The sequence below is a fragment of the Carcharhinus amblyrhynchos genome, chromosome 12, assembly GCF_965287045.1.
Source record: "Carcharhinus amblyrhynchos chromosome 12, sCarAmb.v2.hapA, whole genome shotgun sequence".
Classification (NCBI taxonomy): Eukaryota; Metazoa; Chordata; class Chondrichthyes; order Carcharhiniformes; family Carcharhinidae; genus Carcharhinus; species Carcharhinus amblyrhynchos.
The window spans coordinates 59,364,601-59,383,582 of NC_137335.1; the positions used below are offsets into that span (position 1 = coordinate 59,364,601).

At 41.4% G+C, this 18,982-nt stretch overlaps 1 protein-coding gene across 5 annotated transcripts in view; it reads left to right on the top strand.

Annotated features, from left to right (window-relative positions):
* LOC145351017 (metastasis-associated protein MTA3-like) overlaps positions 1-18,982 on the top strand; it is a 175,490-nt gene that overhangs the window by 58,557 nt on the left and 97,951 nt on the right. For all 5 annotated transcript variants that reach the window (XM_080200607.1, XM_080200608.1, XM_080200610.1 and 2 more), the window contains one exon: positions 16,777-16,840. In XM_080200607.1, the coding sequence (XP_080056733.1) occupies positions 16,777-16,840 (64 nt within the window). The remainder of the gene's footprint in view (positions 1-16,776; positions 16,841-18,982) is intronic.

Here is an 18,982-nt window from a genome sequence, read left to right on the forward strand (position 1 = left end):
AACTGCATGTAGTCATCCAAGTTTGATCTAACCAAGGTTCGACATACATTTTACATTATTTCCTTGCTTTTATTTGCACTCTTTATGACCGTAAAAAATGTGTTGCTGTGGAAACGGTTCACATAGATGTATTCCTAGATCTCTATTCTCCAAGACCCCATTTAGTTTCTAGCCTTTCAAGGAATGTGGCCTTTGTATTGCTTTTCCTGATTAGAACCACGTCACTATGTTAAATGTTGTTTACTATTTATCTGCTCATTATGTGTCTGCCTTTATCTTGGTGCAAGCCTTTTCTTCACATGATTGGCATCTATAAAATCTTGACACCATACCTCTAATTTCTGATTCAAAACCAAATGCATATGGTGAACAACATGATTCCAGCACAAACCTTACAGGCATCACGCTCTACTTTCTACCAGGATGAGAAAGATTCTCCCCTCATTATTATTTCTACCCTCTCATCTACCCTCAACCTATTCTGTACTGGCCTCTGACTTTGTGCATCCTTACATATTGTGAGTCTTTTATATGCCAAATATGCCTCATCCATTGTGGTGCCCTTGTCTATTGTTTCTGTTGGCTCTTCAAATAGTTCAATAAGACTTCAATAAGACTTGCTGTTTTAAATTCAAATTAACTTTTTTGTTATTGCACTCTTTGCTTCTAGCATGTTTCCTACCACAGATATTAAAGTAACTGGTCTATAGTTTCTTGGATTACTTTCATTACTCCTTTTAAAGATATGAATTACATTTGATTCTTACCAGTCCAATGGCATTTTAGTTTTATATTGATTTTTTATATTAAGGATACCAGTGCCTTTGTTTTTGAAAGTATCTGTGGGCCCAATTTGTCAGAACCTGGTGCCTTAACTGGCTTTACAATGGGCCCTTCATTCTTAGCCCAACTGCTATCTCTCAATCCTCTCTCTACAAATGCATCTGGAGATTGAAACTTGTACTTTCACTAATATTGATGGAAAAAAATAAACTGGTAATTGCCACCTTATGCTTGCAAACATCTTTATGCTAATATAAATGGGAATTTCACGAGTTTTTCTGCTAACAATTTGAGGTGTTTGTTTCAATACCCTGTCCTGAATCCACGCTGGTTATTCTTTATCCTTGAAATTCTTTAATTAGGTGGATTTCTGTGTAACCAGTGTGATGATTGTGTGCCTATAGCAATGTTTCTTGATTATTTTTACCTCGTAATTATATCCGCTTTAGAGTAATTCAAGAAGTAAGTAGACATTGCAATGGTAGAATCATAAGTTTCAATGGATGAATGAGCTTGATGGGATAAATGGCTTCGCTCTCGTTATTTTGGTGATCTCAATCTTTGTGGTTATATTATCAGCAGAACAATATTCTTTGTCATGATGCTCATCTAAGTCAAATGCATAACACTCTGAAGATACTTATTATTTTGTGAAAAACTTATGCTAATGCCTGAGATCACCAGCATGTTTCAGGGCTCTCTCCCTGACTTTTGTTCACTTGCTTCCATGCATAACTGTGGTAATTGTCCCTTGAAGGACAACGCAACAGAAGATCACCTGGCTTCAGGGACGAATTGGAAAACTCCAGCAAGAGACAGTGGGCAATGTACAGGGAAATTGGATGGCAACTCTCAAACAAGGCCTATGAGCAGCCAAGACTTCAAGGAAGAGGCAACGCAAGACTTCAGGATTCAGTAAGACCTCAGGGAAGCGAAAACGTCTTGCCTCAGAGGCGCAAATGAAGATCTCAGGGAAAGGCAATGTAAGACTTCAGAAGAGGCAATAAGACCTTATGGGAGAGGAATTGCCAGATCTCAGAGGACGTAATGGTGACCTCAGGAAGAGGCAACGGTAGGCCCCAGAAAGATTCTAGTAAGAGGGAACTGAATGATCCTAGAAGAAGGGCAACAAAAGACACTAAATGATCAAATGACACATAATGAGAGAATCGCATTCCATTGGAGACCGACTCGACCAACAATGAAGCCAAAAAGTAGAAACGAAGGGGGCGATTCTCCTTTGTGACTCACAAATTTTCTGGCAGGTCCAGTCGGGAAAGTCACATGTTGGCCATTTTGCGGGATTCGCGCATGTGTTCCCGATGCACACGCATCTCCCAGAGCTGGAGAACAGTTGCAGTCGGGACCGTGCTGGAAACCAATGGGAAGAGAGGTAAGTCATTTGAATCTATACTAAATACATTTTAAATATAGTTTGTATGTGATTATCAGATCTGGCATGAAACTTGCCAGGCCCAATAGCATCTCCCACCCCGTCAGGTGTACTTGATTCCAGCAGGGTTTAGAGTAGCTCCCCATGTTTGGGGAACTAGTGGGAGACCCAGCCAGAGTGAAGGGGGGCAATTGGGGCCCTCCAGGGGGTCAGGCAGCAGGGGCATGGGCACCTTGGCAGTGCCAGTCTGTGCCCCTGGTACTGCCCAAGGGACAAAGTGCCCATGACCAGGGAGCACCGTGGCATTGCCCCACCAGTCATATTGGGTCTATTGTGGGCAGGGCCTAGGGGGCAATTGGTGGGTGTCAGGGGTTCCTGCTGCCACTCTGTGTGGGGATTGGTCTGGACTGGAGGGAGACCAGTGATCGGGGTGGGCTGGGGAGGGGTGGGTGGTGGGGGGGAGTTGGTCTGTCTGCGGAGGGGGCGGGGGAGGTATTGTCTGACCTGAGGGTGGGGGCGGTTTGCCAGATGAGGGGGTTGGGGAGTTGCCACTGCTGGGGGAGGACGGGCTGGACATTGGGGTGCTCTGGGTTGGGGTGGAGGGATTGGGTCTGGTCTGCGAATTGTTGTGGGGGCCATGAGGGATGTGGGGGCTGGAGAGGCAGCACTGTGAGTGTCCCAGGATCACTGGTCAGAAAATGGGGAGACTGACAGATCAGGGCCACTGTGCATACACAGGGTGTTCCAGAGCTGTCAGACTCTGGCGTGAATAGGCCCTGCCCCTGAGTTTTTAATGAAAAACAGTCGTGATCTAGGCTAGTTTTCTCACCAATTTAGCACTTTTGGGAGAATTGCTGCCCAAGATTTCATTTGTGAAATGTATATTGTAATAATGTGATGGATATACCTGGGAAGAAGTGCACCAATTAAAGACTTCAAGAGAAACTAGGAACTATTGAATTACGAGGAATCAGCAAAAAGAATTGCAGCTTTAGAGAAGACATTAAAGCAGCAAGATGAAATGATTGACAGCAAACTTGAAAGAAAAATCAAAAATTAAGTTAAGGAGAAGAATTTCATGGAACAATGGAAAATGAGCTGAGCTCTATGTTTCTTGCGTGCTATACAGACAAAACATATTTCTACTGAAATCGATAATGATGAATTTTCCTAATTTTGTCATTATACACAACAAGCGGGAGAAATGTTTGGTCCATTTTTAAGTCAATTGCCTAAAATTATAGATGTGGGAACAAAAAAATACATTTGGCTAGTGAATGAATTAAAGTTGTTCATGCATTTGCTGGAGTATTTTTGCCCGCATTTGCATTTCTAGACTGATTTTCCAGAACAGCAATGTCTTTGTTCTAAATCACCACAAATCGTAACTCACTTAATGGATAACATAGGCCTACTGTATTCCTGAGACGTGTTCTGATAACTACTTTCCAGTGAAGCGGCATGCTATTAACCTTAGAAGGTAAATTTAGGATCGTAGCAAACATGCTTGCTTTTGTAAGCGCCTCAGAATATTTTAGTGAATACAGCTACTGTGCAAGTAAATATTAGTCATGTAAAATAGACAAATTTACAGAGTTGGACAAATATGTTCTGACCCTAGAGGATAGCATAATTTATTTCAATCTCATTTCTGCACTAATTTATGTTGAAGTTTTATGGCAGGTTTCTATCCAAGTGAAACTGAAGAGGCTAATTGTTAGGGAAATTTTAGAGAATTGATGTCAAGACTTGTGTATCATTTTTGGATTTGTTTTAAGTTGCACCATTACGGTATTCGACATGGACAAAAACAAACTGGTTAGAATCATAGAATTCTTGCAGTGCAGAAGGAGACTGTTTGGCTCATTGAATCTGCACTGACCACAGTTCCATCCAGGCCCTATTCCCATAACCCCACATATTTACTCTGCTAGTCCCCCTGACACTAAAGGGCAATTTACCATGGCCAATCAACCTAACCCGCACATCTTTGGAGTGTGGGAGGAAACCCACGCAGGCATGTGGAAAATGTGCAAACTCCACACAAACTCCCAAGGCTGGAAATGAACCCAGGTCCCTGGCATGATGGGCAGCAGTGCTAACCATCGGAATATCTTTGGTTTGTCTAGCTAATTTAATTTTTAACTTGTAATAAATTCCTTCTTGTTTCCTTACATGCTTTTCACATGTGCTTCTTCACTGGAGTCGATTTAGATGCTTTTAGAATGGGAAAGGGAATGTGCAGCCCGAACTAAGACTGGAGTTTGAAATTAGAATGTTCAGCCTGGGATCTGATAGCATGCTGGCTTGGGAATGGTGTGATGGCTAGATCCTGGGGCTTTGCAAGACTTGGATGGTTGAACTGAGACTAAGCAAGAGTTGAAGGAACGGCTGACTTGAAAGGTATGGAAAGGAAAGATGAGTGGGGACTGAGATTTGTGAAGAATTTAGGGGGTGATAGTGCTGAGTTGACTGAGGCCATGGTAACACTGGAATGGAGGGGACTTTGGGTGCGGGGATACTTCAGGAAAGAGAAGAGGCCTCATTTGTACATCTAGAGTGTATGTTGATCAGTCAGGAATTTGATATCAATCAGAGCAGAGTGATAATAGTAGCATGGCATCATTAAGACAAATCAACAAAGTTTCATCTCTGATCTATTGCTTTCATAATGCTTTTGAAATCATCAGTCAGTCACATCGACCCATGAATCACTCTTTTCATGAGAGAAGTGATATTGAGCTGGATTTTATGGTCCTCTGCCTGCAAGTTTTGAAGGTAGGAGGCACGTAAAATCTGGTGGTGGTTTGCTTGCCATGCCGCCATTATAATTATACCAGTGACAGGAGTAGTCTCGGGCAGCTCGCCCATCAGTGGACCAGCTGAGACCTTTTAAGTGGCAGGTAATTAATCCTCAGATCTCACCATCACCATGTTAACCGATCATCTCGACTCGAGTGTTGCTGCAGGAGCTGTTTCTTCAGCTGCTTCATCAATAACCTTTCTTCAAATAAAGTCAGAAGTGGGGATGCTTACTGTTTATTGCATTGTGGTTTGTTCCATTTGCAACTCCTCAGATAATGAGACAGACCAGGTCCACATGCAACAAGACTGGCCAACATTCAGGCTCTGGCTGATAATGGCACATAATATTGGTACCACACAAATGGCAAGCAATCACCATCACCAATAAGAGACAGGTTAACCACCTCTCTTTGGCCAGCATTATCATTGCTGAATTATCCTACCATCAACATTCTGGGGGTCATGTTCCAGCGACTTTGGAAATGGCTGTGAGGGCAGGTCAGAGATTGGGAATTCTCTAATCAGCAACACAGCAATCTGACTCCACCATGTACAAGGCATAAACCAGGAATGTGATGGACTACTCCCCATGTTCATGGATGAGTGCAGCTCTAAGACTCAAGAAATTCGACACGATCCAGACAAAGGAAACTTGTTTGGCACCCAAGCCTCGCCTTAAATATTCACTCCTTGCATCCAAACATACCAATTAGGAGCAGTAGTTGGCTGCTCAGCCCCTTGAGCTCGCTCTGTCATTCAATAAGATCAGGGCTGATCTGCTTGTAACCTCAACCTCACATTCCCACCTACCCCCGATAACCTTTGAACCCTTGCTTATCACAGATCTATCTACCTCTGCCTCAGAAATAGTCAAAAACACTGCCTTTTGAGCAAAAGATTTCTTGAGAGAAAATAATTCTCCACACCTTTGTTTTAAATGGATGAACCTGTATTTTTGAACAATGTGCCCTAGTTCGAGATTCTGACACAAGAGGAAACATGTTTTCCACATCCACCCTGTCAAGACCCGTCAAGATTTTGTATTTTTTGATCAAATTGTCTTCCTCTTCTAAACTCCAGGGGATACAAGCCCAGCCTGTCAAACCTTCCTTCATAAAACAACCATGTCCATTCCGGTTACGAGTCCAGTGAACCTCTGAACTGTTTCTAACACATGTACATTCTTCCTTAACTAAGGAAACCAGTACTAATTTGCAGTACTCCAGATGTGGTCTCACCTGTGCCTATACACCAAAGGATAACCTCGCTATGTTTATATTCAATTCCTCTTGCAATAAAAGATAACATTCTATTGGCTTTTCTAATTACTTGCTGTACCTGCAAACTAGGCATTTGCATTTCATGCATTCAGACACCCAGATCCCCCTTCATCTCTGAACTCTGTAATCTTTCACCATTTTGATAACTTTTTTTTTATTCTTCTTGCCAAAATGGATAATTTCACATTTTCCCACGTTATACCCCATTTGTTAAATCTTTGCCCACTCACGTAGTCTATCAATATCCCTTTGTGTCTTTATGTCCGCTTACACAGAAGCCGGAGTAGACCTTTCGATATGTTGAGCCTCTCCGCCATTCAGGCAGATAATCCACCTCAACACCATTTTTTCCCACTATCCCTACATCCCTTAAATCTTATTGACATCCAGAAACCAATCTATTTCTCTCTTGAACATGTTTAATGATTGAGCTTCCGTTGCTCTGAGGTAGAGCATTCAAAAGATTCACCACCCTCTGAGTGAAAAAAATTCCTCCTCAACTTCGCCGAAAATGGCTTGCCCCTTTTTGTGAGGCTATGTCCCCTGTTCTAGACCCGCCAGCTAGGGGACCCTATAATGTCCTGTAAGAATTTTGTAATTTTATTGATATTAGCCTTTGTTCCCCAAAACTGTGGAGAATGCAGGCCCAGTTCCCTCAATCTCAATCTATAAACCTCTGTTAAATTCACTAAGCAATTATAACTTTCCATAGAGGAAATTCTGTGCACAAATCATGTAGAGGACAAATTTCTCTTCTTCTCTGAGGTTCCTTCCTGCTGTGTCATAGAATGGAGCACTATGTCTAGTACACAATTTGTGTTGAAAATAAGCGGAGAAAGGAAAGAATGAAATAATCAAAGAAAGGTAAAAACATGGAAAGAGTGAGAAATGTACAGTAGGCAAAATATGGGGCAAGGGGGAAAAGATGTGAGAGTAAACGGACAGAGAAAAAGCAAAGAATTGGAGCAAGGAATTTGCAAAAGCTTATTTGAAAACATGTAATACATGTACACTTTGATTTGCCTGAGCAGATGTATGGAAGATCAGCTAGTAAGACATAAAACCTTATAAGTCTGGGATTAGAAAATGTATTTATTCCATCCAAAGCATCTTTTGCAATACATAAAATATTCCTTTCTAACATCAAATTGAATTTTAAGAAATCCAAAGCTCTGAAATAACCACGAGGAGAATTTGTGTGCTAGAGTGATAGACTTTGAGGGTCTGAGTGCCTTTCCCCTTACGAATGATATTAAGTACAAAAGTTTTTCTTTTATTCTAAATTTTTGCAATGTTCATTTATGTCCTCTGATTTGAGTTTCTTATCCTTTTAAAGTAGTAATCTGGGTTTACCTCATCTATATATAGTTGCCCAGCCCCCATTTACAAATTAATTTCTTTCTGGCCTGTAAAGCTTAAGCTTCCCTAGTCATTACTCATAGATTATCCTCTTTACAACTGAGCTTTCCTCTGAAGTAAATATAGATCTATTTGTGTGTGGCACAGTAACTGAAACAAAGCTGTAAACTAAGTGTGCTTTGAAAAGTCCGATGTAGCATTGATTACCGTGGATTTATATTCTATTATATTGGCTCTTCTAGAATTATGTTCAAGCCTCTACGCTACCTTGTAATCTTTCTCAAAGCTTTTTTTTTAACCATGCTTTTGGTTTCATATCCTCATTCTTGTGATAACATGATGTGTGATCCATTTTATTTTCCTGGGCACGTGGGGATTACTTTCTGTGCTAAAGGTACTAAATAAAAACAAGCGCTTCTTGTGCAACAACAAAATGACTTGTATTTATATAGTTCCTTTAATGTAGACGGATGTCCCTAGGTGCTTCACAGTAATAAAGCAAGTCATATAAGGTAATATTACGGCCAATTAATAGAGGCTTGTTGAATGAGCTAAGTTTAAAGGAGCAAAAATAAAAAATGCTGGAAAGTTTCAGCATGTCTGACAGCATCTGTGGAAAGAGAATAAAGCTAATGTTTCAAGTCTGAATTACCCTTTGTTAGAGCTGAAGACGATAGAGAATAAGATGCTTTATGATGAGGAAAGGAACGGGGAGCTGTAAGAGCTGGATGCAGAGACAGGAGAGGTTGACAAAGATGTCATAGATAAAAGACAAAGGGAATGCAAATGGTAGTGATCATGGCTAAGAAGGGTGCTGATAGCAGCCCAGTAAGAGATTAGAATGTGTAATTGGCAAAACAAGTGTAAGCAGTGTGTCAAAGGACAACCTGAAACAAGTAACAGATGGTCCTAGTGGGGAGAGGGGCGACAGTGGTAATGGAAGAACATAAGAACATAAGAACATAAGAAATAGGAGCAGGAGTAGGCCATCTAGCCCTTCGAGCCTGCCCCGCCATTCAATAAGATCATGGCTGATCTGTTGTGGCTCAGTTCCACTTTCCCGCCCTCTCCCCATAACCCTCAATCCCCTCTCTTATCAAAAACCCATCAACCTGCTTCTTAAAAATATTTAGCGAGGCAGCCTCCACCACTTCAACGGGCAGAGAATTCCAGAGATTCACCACCCTTTGAGTGAAGAAGTTCCTCCTCAACTCCGTTCTAAACCGCCTCCCCTTTATCTTGAGGCTGTGCCCCCTAGTCCTACTGTCTTTTTTGAGCGGGAAGAGTCTCTCCACCTCTATCCTATCCATCCCATTCATCATCTTATACGTCTCAATGAGATCTCCCCTCATTCTTCTAAATGTTACGCCGTTGTTTAAGAAGGGTGCCAGGCAAAAGGCGGGGAATTATAGGCCGGTTAGTTTAACGTCTGTGGTAGGTAAAATGTTAGAATCCGTCATTAAGCAGGAAATTGCGAGGCATCTTGAAGGGAATTGCTTGATAGGGCGGACGCAACACGGTTTCATTAAAGGGAAGTCGTGTCTGACAAATTTACTGGAGTTCTATGAGGATGTGTCTAGGGCAGTGGATAGAGGAGAGCCGGTGGATGTGGTCTTTCTGGATTTTCAGAAGGCGTTTGACAAGGTACCTCACAAGAGGTTATTGCAGAAGGTCAGGGGACAGGGAGTTGGGGTTAGGGTGTTAGCGTGGATAGAGGATTGGTTGTCAAATAGGAGGCAGAGAGTGGGGGTCAATGGGTGCTATTCGGATTGGCGGTTGGTGACTAGTGGGGTGCCCCAGGGGTCGGTGCTGGGGCCTCAGCTATTTACCATTTATATAGATGATCTGGAGGAGGGAACCGAGTGCAGGGTGTCGAAATTTGCTGATGACACCAAGATTGGGGGAAAGGCAAATTGTGCGGAGGGTGTGGAGAGTCTGCAGAAGGATCTAGATAGGCTGGGCGAATGGGCCAGGAAATGGCAAATGGAATTTAATGTTGGCAAGTGTGAGGTGGTCCACTTTGGTAGGAAGAATGGTAGGAAGGACTATTACTTACGTGGCGAAAAACTGCAGCAGGCGACGGTGCAGAGGGACCTCGGGGTCCTTGTGCATGAGTCGCAAAAACCCAGCTTGCAGGTGCAGCAGGTGGTCAGGAAGGCGAATGGGATGCTGGCCTTCATAGCGAGGGGGATTGAATATAAAAGTAGGGAGGTCTTGCTGCAGCTGTATAGGGCATTGGTGAGGCCGCAGCTGGAATACTGTGTGCAGTTTTGGGCGCCGCACCTGTGCAAGGATATTTTGGCCCTGGAGGGAGTGCAGAGGAGGTTTACTAGGCTGATACCGGAGTTGAGGGGGTTGAGCTATGAGGAGAGGCTGAATAAACTAGGCTTGTACTTGCTAGAGTTTAAGAAAAATGGAAAGAGATTTTTTTTTAAAATTGAAAAATGAAATAATGGAAGAAATGAAAATAAATAAATTGATGGCAGTAGGCTGAAGGTGGAGGAGACTGTTCATGGTCTGAAATTGTTGAACTCAATGTTAAGTAGAAAGCATAAAATGCTTAATTGGAAGATAAGGAAGAGAAGAGTGTGTGTTGGGCTTCACTATAGCGTTACATAGAACACTACAGCACAAACAGGCCCTTCGGCCCACAAGTTGTGCCAATCACATCTATACCTACCAAGTCATAGAACTATCTGTAACTCCCAATCCCATTAGATCCCATATACTCATCCAGAAGTCTTTTAAAAGACCCCAGCGAGTTCGCCTCTACCACCACTGACGGCAGCCGATTCCACTCACTCACCACCCTCTGAGTGAAAAACTTTCCCCTAACATCTCCTCTGTACTTGCTTCCCAGCACCTTAACCCTGTGTCCTCTCATAGCGACCATTTGAGCCCTTGGAAATAGCCTCTGAGAATCCACCCTGTCTATTTCTCTCAACATTTTATAAACATCTATCAGGTCACCTCTCAACCTTCGTCTCTCCAGGGAGAAGAGACCTAGCTCCCTCAACCTATCTTCATAAGGCATGCCTCCCAATCCAGGCAACATCCTTGTAAATCTCCTCTGCACCTTCTCAATAACTTCCACATCCTTCCTGTAGTGAGGCGACCAGAACTGCGCACAGTACTCCAAGTGGGGTCTGACAAGGGTCTTATAAAGTTGCAGCATTACCTCCCAACTCCTAAACTCAATCCGTCGATTAATGAAGGCCAGTACACCATACGCCTTCTTGATCACATCCTCCACCTGCGAGGCCGATTTAAGAGTCCTGTGGACTCAGATCCCCAAGATCCTTCTGCTCTTCAACACAGCTAAGACTCCTATCCTTGATGTTGTACTCCTGCATTCCATTGGTCCTGCCAAAATGGACCACTACACATTTATCCGCGTTGAAGTCCATCTGCCACTTCTCCGGCCAGTCTTGCATCCTATCTATGTCACGCTGCAACTTCTGACATCCCTCCAGACTATCCACAACACCACCAACCTTCGTATCGTTGGCGAACTTACTAACCCATCCCTCCACTTCCTCATCCAGGTCATTTATGAAAATGACAAACAGCAAGGGTCCTAGAACAGATCCCTGGGGCACTCCACTGGTGACCGACCTCCATGCAGAAAAAGACCCATCCACAACCACTCTCTGCCTTCTGCAGGCAAGCCAGTTCTGGATCCACAAGGCCAAAGCCCTTTGGATACCATGCCCTCTCACCTTCTCAAGAAGTCTTGCTTGGGGATCTTATCAAACCTTATCTGTTACAACAGACCAAAGGTGGCAGTGTGAACATGAGAGCAGGATGGTGTGTTAAAATGGCAAGCAACAGGAAGGTCTGGGTCCTGCTTGTTGATGGACTAAAGATGTTCTGTCAAGTGGTCATCAAGTCTGTGATTGGTCTCTCCGATGTAGACTAGACCACATTGGGAGCAGTGACTGTAATAGACCAGATTAAAGGAGATGCACAAGAGTACTGCTTCACCTGAAAAGAGAGTTTCGGCCCTTGGATGGTGAGCAGGAATGGTCAGCAGGTAAAGGGGCCTTAAAAAACATAATATTGCAAAGATCTTGTGTAAAAATCGGACCTAGTTTTTCAGGGATCAAACAGCATTGTAACTGTTAATTGCTTACTGGTAATTACTGCGGATCATTAATTTAAAATTATGAGCAGGAACTTTTATATTCTAACAGCAATCTCCCAGTGGATCAACAAGACTAATGTGTACCACAAAATCTATCATGAGGCCTTTGTGTAAGAATAACAAATCTGTGGCTCAATTTAAGCTGGTCATGTCAAGAGAGTTAGAATACAAGAGCAGGAATGTACTTCTGAGGCTGTATAAGGCTCTGGTCAGACCCCATTTGGAGTATTGTGAACAGTTTTGGGCCCCATATCTAAGGAAGAATATGCTGGCCTTGGAAAGAGTCCAGAGGAGGTTCACAAGAATGATCCCTAGAATGAAGAGCTTGTCATATGAGGAACGGCTGAGGACTCTGGGGCTGTACCCGTTGGAGTTTAGAAGAATGGGGGCGGGGGGTGGGGGGGGGGCATCTTATTGAAAGTTACAGGAAACTGTGAGGCTTGCATAGAGTGGATGTGGAGAGGATGTTCCCACTAGTAGGAAAACTAGAATCAGAGGGCACAACCTCAGGCTAAAGGGACAATCCTTTAAAACAGAGATGAGGAGGAATATCTTCAGCCAGTGAGTGGTGAAACTGTGGAACTCTTTACCGCAGAAAGCTGTGGAGGCCAGGTCATTGAGTGTCTTTAAGACAGAGATAGATAGATCCTTGATTAATAAGGGGATCAGGGGTTATGGGGAAAAGGCAGGAGAATGGGGATGAGAAAATCATCAGCCATGATTGAATGGTGGAGCAGACCTGATGGGCCGAATGGCCTAATTCTGCTCCAATGTGTTATGGTCTTATGGAGAAAAATTTGGAAGAAATGATTAACAAGCATCAGCAGAAAGAGCATACTGCCAACGGAGCCGTCCGCATTATGCTGTCAGGGAAGTGAAGAATTATGGTATTTTCGAATTCAAGGGTATAGTTAAGTGGTGCACAAGATTCATGAAAAGACACGGTTAAAAATCTGCCACCTGTGCTCATGATAGATCATAAACTTCCACCATTTTGTTATTTGACATAGAGAGAGGAATGTGTATTGATTGGCTTGCGTTGAACAAATGGCTGAAACATCAATGAGCATCTACATGCCAGTAACAAAATGATTTCAAGAATAGTGAAAAAACTACCCTAGTAAAGATGGCTAGCCATGTAAAGATGTGGTTCAGAGTGGCTCTATATCTTGACAGATGGCACGAAATTAAGCTCATGTAATATTCCAGCACAAAGCTTTCCTAAGATACATTTCAGAATAGCGCTGTTTCTATGTTCACGAGGGAGGTTGGATGGATGATGGCAGTTGCAAGAAATGGGTCAAAACTGTATTAAGACCAGGAGGATTACAGAATGCTTCTTTCCAAGTTGAATCATAACGTTTCACCTGTTTTTTTTTCAAACCTTCAGCTGATCTTATGAGGTTTGTCATCATCTTGGGTATAAATTTAGTTCCTCCTCCTCTTTGCATTCACTCAATTTAACCAGTTGTACCATGAACTCTGACCCGTAGTTCTGAACTTCCCCCACTATTGGAAACATTCTTTCTGAATCTACCCTGTCTAACCCTGTTGGAATTTTATAAGTTTCTGTGAGATCTCCTCTCTTCTAAGCTCCAGTGAATCTAATCTTAACCGACTTAGTCTCTCCTCATATGACAGATCTGCCATCCCAGGAATCAGCCTGATAAACCTTTGCTGTACTCCCTCTATAGCAAGAACACCCTTCTTCAGATAAGGACACCAAAACTGCACACAATACTCCAGGTGCGGCCTCACCAACACCCTATTCAATTGCAGCAAAACATCCCTAAGCATATATTCAAATCAACATACCATTTGCCTTCTTTACTACCTGCTGTATTTGCATGCTTACTTTCAGCGACTGATGCACGCGGACACGTCTCACTGAATATCCACTTCTCTCAATTTACACCCATTCAAATAATAATGTTTTTCTACTATTGCTACCGAAGTGGATAATCTCACATTTATCCACATTATACTGCATCTATCATGCACCTGCCCACACACACAGCCTGTTCAAATCACATTGAAGCATCTCTGCATCCTCCTTACAGCTCACCCTTCCACCCAACTTTGTATCAATCTTCAAACACTGCTGGAACACAGGTGTTGCTGTTAGCTTTCTAAGTTTAAGTGTATTTATTAGTGTCACAAGTAGACTTACAGCAACACTGCAAAGAAGTTACTGTGAAAAAAGACGAGTAAGATACTGATGAGTGGGATCTAAGAGCTTGAGGGTTTTCTGATCTATAAATAACATTGGGTTACAATGAAAACCAGTCATGTTGGCACATAACAAGAATGTTAGCCTGTCCTTTGTGTCTCTAAACCCAGATGCTGTCATTTCTTCTTTGGATACTGAGTCCTATTTGACATTTTCTTCCCCAACGGACGAGTTTCACCCGTGTTGAAGATCTGCCCTGACTGGTACTGTGTCTCCTCAATTTATTTCTGCAGCTCCATGGGAAACTCTTCTTCAGCTGCATGACCAACTACTGCAGACTCCCCAATCAACCTCATGCTATGCAGACCAAAATGCTTTTTAAAGTGATCAAACCACCCTCTGCTGGCAGAGAATCCTCTGGAAGATGAAGGAGGGGCCCTTCTTCATCGTCACTACCCTTTTTATTACTTTTCATATGCTGATACAATGCAAGTGCCTTATTTTGAACAGCTGGGCCATTAATTGGGATCGTTTTTGATAATGCTATACCCACACATTAAGCAACTTCTCAAAGTTTCCTCCAAGTGTGATTTTTTTTTTTCTACCTGTAAAAGTTAACCTGGCAATATGACTACCAGAAATACTAATGCTGACCTTTATTTTATCTTCGGACTGCCTAATATACTTTGTAGATTCAATAACACTGTATTCCCTGGCCAACATGGTAGCTCGTTACGTTTTTCAGCCTATCTAACATTGCCACATTTTCAGCAAATATTAGTTTTCTAGCATGTTTATTGCTTGGATCAGATTCATTCACTTTGGAACAATGATAACTTGACTCAAGATTTCCCAGATACTAGATTACACTATGCTGTGCTGAAATCATAACAGCAATGAACACCGTGTACACACACTCCAATCAGCAAGGTGATAGACGACCTTCTAATCCAAAAAACATGTTTTGGACACCTTCTATATCATATGTTTAAGATACTAATTTAGAGCCTTTTCTATTTTATGACATTTCCTCCAACTTTTCATGTGTATTTTTTCTCTGAAAACCAAGTATAGTGAACATTCGACTGCAGCTGGTGAAATGGTGCACATAATGTTTTGCGCAGATAAGCAATTTCACATATGGCGAAGACTCATTTGAAAGAAGGAACTTCCTCTTTTACTGCCCTTAACTGTCATCGTATTGGGTGTTCAAGTTGTCATGGGATATGAACCCTGTAGGATATGTGACTCAGGCAAGGTCCTGAGTTTATGCCTTATCCAAATTAGCCAATCAAACCTGATGTAAGAGTGAGGGTTATACAATTAGCATTAGTGTTTCCAATCTACAGAAGAGGAAATATTCAATAACAGTTGACTGACTGATCTCTGACATACCGTTTGTGGAGTTATGTGTGTTCAGGTGACTAGATAATCTGTTTCAGTATTTTGCTTGAGACATAAGTATTGATCAGGATGCTGTGAGGTCTCCTCACTTTGTACAGTATTGTGATCATTTACTTTTGGGTTAATGTCTTGCCTGAAAGATTTCACTTAGCACATATGCAGCATTCTGTCTGTACTTCACTGACATGTCAGCATAGATTATGTGCCTAAATTGTGGAGTGGAAATGAACCTAGAACTTTCTGGTTAAGAGGAGAAAATGCTAAGCCAAGGGTCACGGATAAGCAAAACTTAGTTTAAATTGCAGGTTGAGATTGTTGATTCCAGTCAGGTCATGATCAGAACACCACAGTTCAATTTAGCATTTCTGGAGAAAAGGAAACCATTGGCAAAAATTCCTGCTCTTTTTCCAGCAATTATTCCTGGGAAGTGTACTTACATGACCAAAGAGAAATAAGGCTCAATTGTGATGACTTTATAGTTGAATGGCATGTCAAAATTCACTTTTTGAAGGGTGGTCATTTGATTGATGTACCAGGGGGCTACTGGAATCTATAAAAGTATGTTCTGTTCCTTGCCGGCCAAAACAAAACAGAAAAGGAGAATTTAGGAAGCTACTTAGGAGCTAGAGGAAGAATAGTAACAGTTAATTCAACATAATTCTGTGGAAGCTGGAAAGCTGAAATTAAAACAGAAAATACTGGAAATGCCATTTAGCATCTGTGGGAATTAAACAGTTAACATTTCAGGTTGATGACCTTTCATTAGAAAAGCAGAAGCCCTAATGATAACAGTGATGGATAAGCAAAGAGAGTAAGCCAAAAGGAGAAAGACGAACCAAAAACTGTTGACACTTTGAAACTATCAAAAGCTTAAATAAAACCAGGCAAATAGAAATGGGCAATTGGGACTAGCTTATTTGTTTTAAAAAAAAAAGGGCAGCATGGACAAGTTGGGCCAAAGGGCCTGTTTCCATGCTGTAAACTCTATGACTGTTGGAGTTGGTAGGCTACAAATAATGTCGCAGCAGTTCACAAGGGGTCAAAAACCTCTATTATTTTCCTGAATTCAAAGCTTATCATTTCACACTGCAAGAATAATTAATGTGTTTCTTGCTAATTGTGGGAAGGGGAAGGTATTCCCTTACCTTCTTTCACCTTTCAGGCAGCAGCGTAAATTGTATGGTTAACTAATTTAAATAAGCAGAGGTATACACGCTGTCCCGGGGAGAGGCACTCCAAGACCTGGTGCAGAAACAGGTATTATAAAAAGCTGCTGCTTTAGAAGGCAAGGGAGAAAGCAGGTAACTCAGTAACAAGATTGGTAGCCAGATCATAGCGACTCCAGTGCATGGGCTTTGCTTTAAATTCTTTTTTTTACTGAAAACAACTCGTGGCTTTATTTGGAATTTTGCTGAACTAAATGTATTTTTCCCCTTAGGGGCAAATGTGGTGTTTCACTTTTGAACGAAACCGAGTCAGTGGCCTGCTATTTGGAAAAAGAGGTAAAGTATTGACCAGTGTTTTTGATATTGTTATGACAGACATTTGCTCAAAAATATCTCCCAGTAACTTTTTGTGGATGCTGAAATTTTGACCAACTATCTTCGGTGTCTTTTCTATGTGGAAAGTAATATCGCTGCATTTGAAAAAATATAAATGTTGGTATGTTTGTGATTTAAATGGCACTGATATATTTATGTCACTGTATGCCATGTTATAATTAGTAATACAATGATTGGAATTCTCCAACATTTACAGAATAACATGGTTCATGGAGTGTTGGCACTTATCCATAATGAGCGAGAAGAAGGGTTGCTGATTTTACATAATATATAACTGATGTGTGAATTTCAAAACCCACAGCAGATCCCTCGAGTATTTCTTTAGAATAGAGACACTTGCGGCACAGAGGGAAGTCATCCTGCCAATCGTGTTCATGCCAGTTCTTTGCTAGAGCAATCCAATTCTAATCCCACTACATTGTGCCCTTTCCATAGTCCACATTTTTCTGTTTCAAACACTTGACCAGTTTTTCCTTGATGCTGTCGTGTTTCGTGATGCTATTCTGTGCTTCAATGTCCTATGTACAGAAATTTCTCTTGATCACCTTGTTTTAGTGACAGTTTTAAATTGACGGCCATTTATTACAGACTCCATACATAGTGGAAATAATCTTCCCCTATTCAGCCAATAAAAACCTTCATTAATTTAAAAAATGTAAATTAATCAATTTCTTAACCATGCCTATTTAACAGTAATGGCAACTTATATTTTAAATTACAGCAGTTCGTATATTTTTAAAAATCTGGGTTGAAGAATAGAAAATTAATCTCTGGCTGTGATTAAAAACAGCCAAGTTTGACATTTTAATGTTTTTAATTACCTGATTTAAAATTTAAAATGGTGCTTTGAGAGAGATGCTTCTGATAATTCTCAAAAAGCTGTAGCGGTTTACTTCCAATGTTTATCTTCGTAAGAAATAGGGGAGATTTATGTTGATGTACCTTATTACATTTGAATAATAATTTATTAAAATAAAATATAAATTATTTACTTGATTTTAACGACACTTACTAGCAGACAATAGGGAACCTTAATTTTTACACAGTAGCCACTCCGTGTAGCTTTTACTTCGCAATTTATGTGCATTTTAGGGCTGTCAGTTAGTTACAATTAACCCCTGGTTCATGCATTCATATTTTTGGTGATTAATGTTTTAAGGAATTAATTGTAGAAATTAAGCAGATATTACCAGTTTCAAAAAAAAGAGGTTTGATGCTAACTTCCTTATTGTGTTTTCAATTTAAAAACAAACAAAACTATTTCAGTTTACCTCACACTATAGGTGGGATTTTCCAGTCGTGTTTGCCCCAAGACCGGAAATTCTTGTCCAAGGTCAATAGACCTTTAAGTGGTTTGTCATATTTTCTGTCCCCCACCTGTGATGATTCTTGTTGTAGGCAGGACTGGAACATTTACCTTTATATATTATGACTAATTTTTTAAATGTTAAAACTGGACAGTGACCTATTAAAATGCCGGAAATGATATCTTGCTGTGACCCTCAAAACAATAACAACTATTTGGCAGTATCACAGAAACTTGTGCCTCATTATCTCAGAAGAGATGCTAACAACCTCTGTGTACTAGAGACCAAATGCAAAGGGAAATTACCAAGGCCATCTGCATTTTGAACTCAACCTGGCCAACTGGTGACACCTGGTCTGCTAGGACAAAGAGCCCTACAACTTTCTTTTCACATTCTTAATGTTTGGAACATTAACAACCTCATGAACCCAGACAAGGGAATATGCACGCTTTATCCAAACCAAAGTGGAGAGGTGGGAATCATATGACATTAACTCCTAGCTGGTGGAACCTGTAATATTTCCTTGTGGAGCTACAAAGCTCAATCTGCCATCTACCAAGTGGCAGTGGAGAAAAGGGGCTTAGTTCAGATTTGAATGCCTGACCCCCATCTACACTGTTTCTACCAAACTTTTGGTACCATAGTGTACAAGACTAATTCATTTCTGCATGCCTCACTCCTTGTGGAGGTCGATTCTACTGGAAAAGTGAATTATTCAGCATCATTCAGCCTCCCGCCCTCTGAAGGACTGCATCATTGAATTCTAATTCTGCAT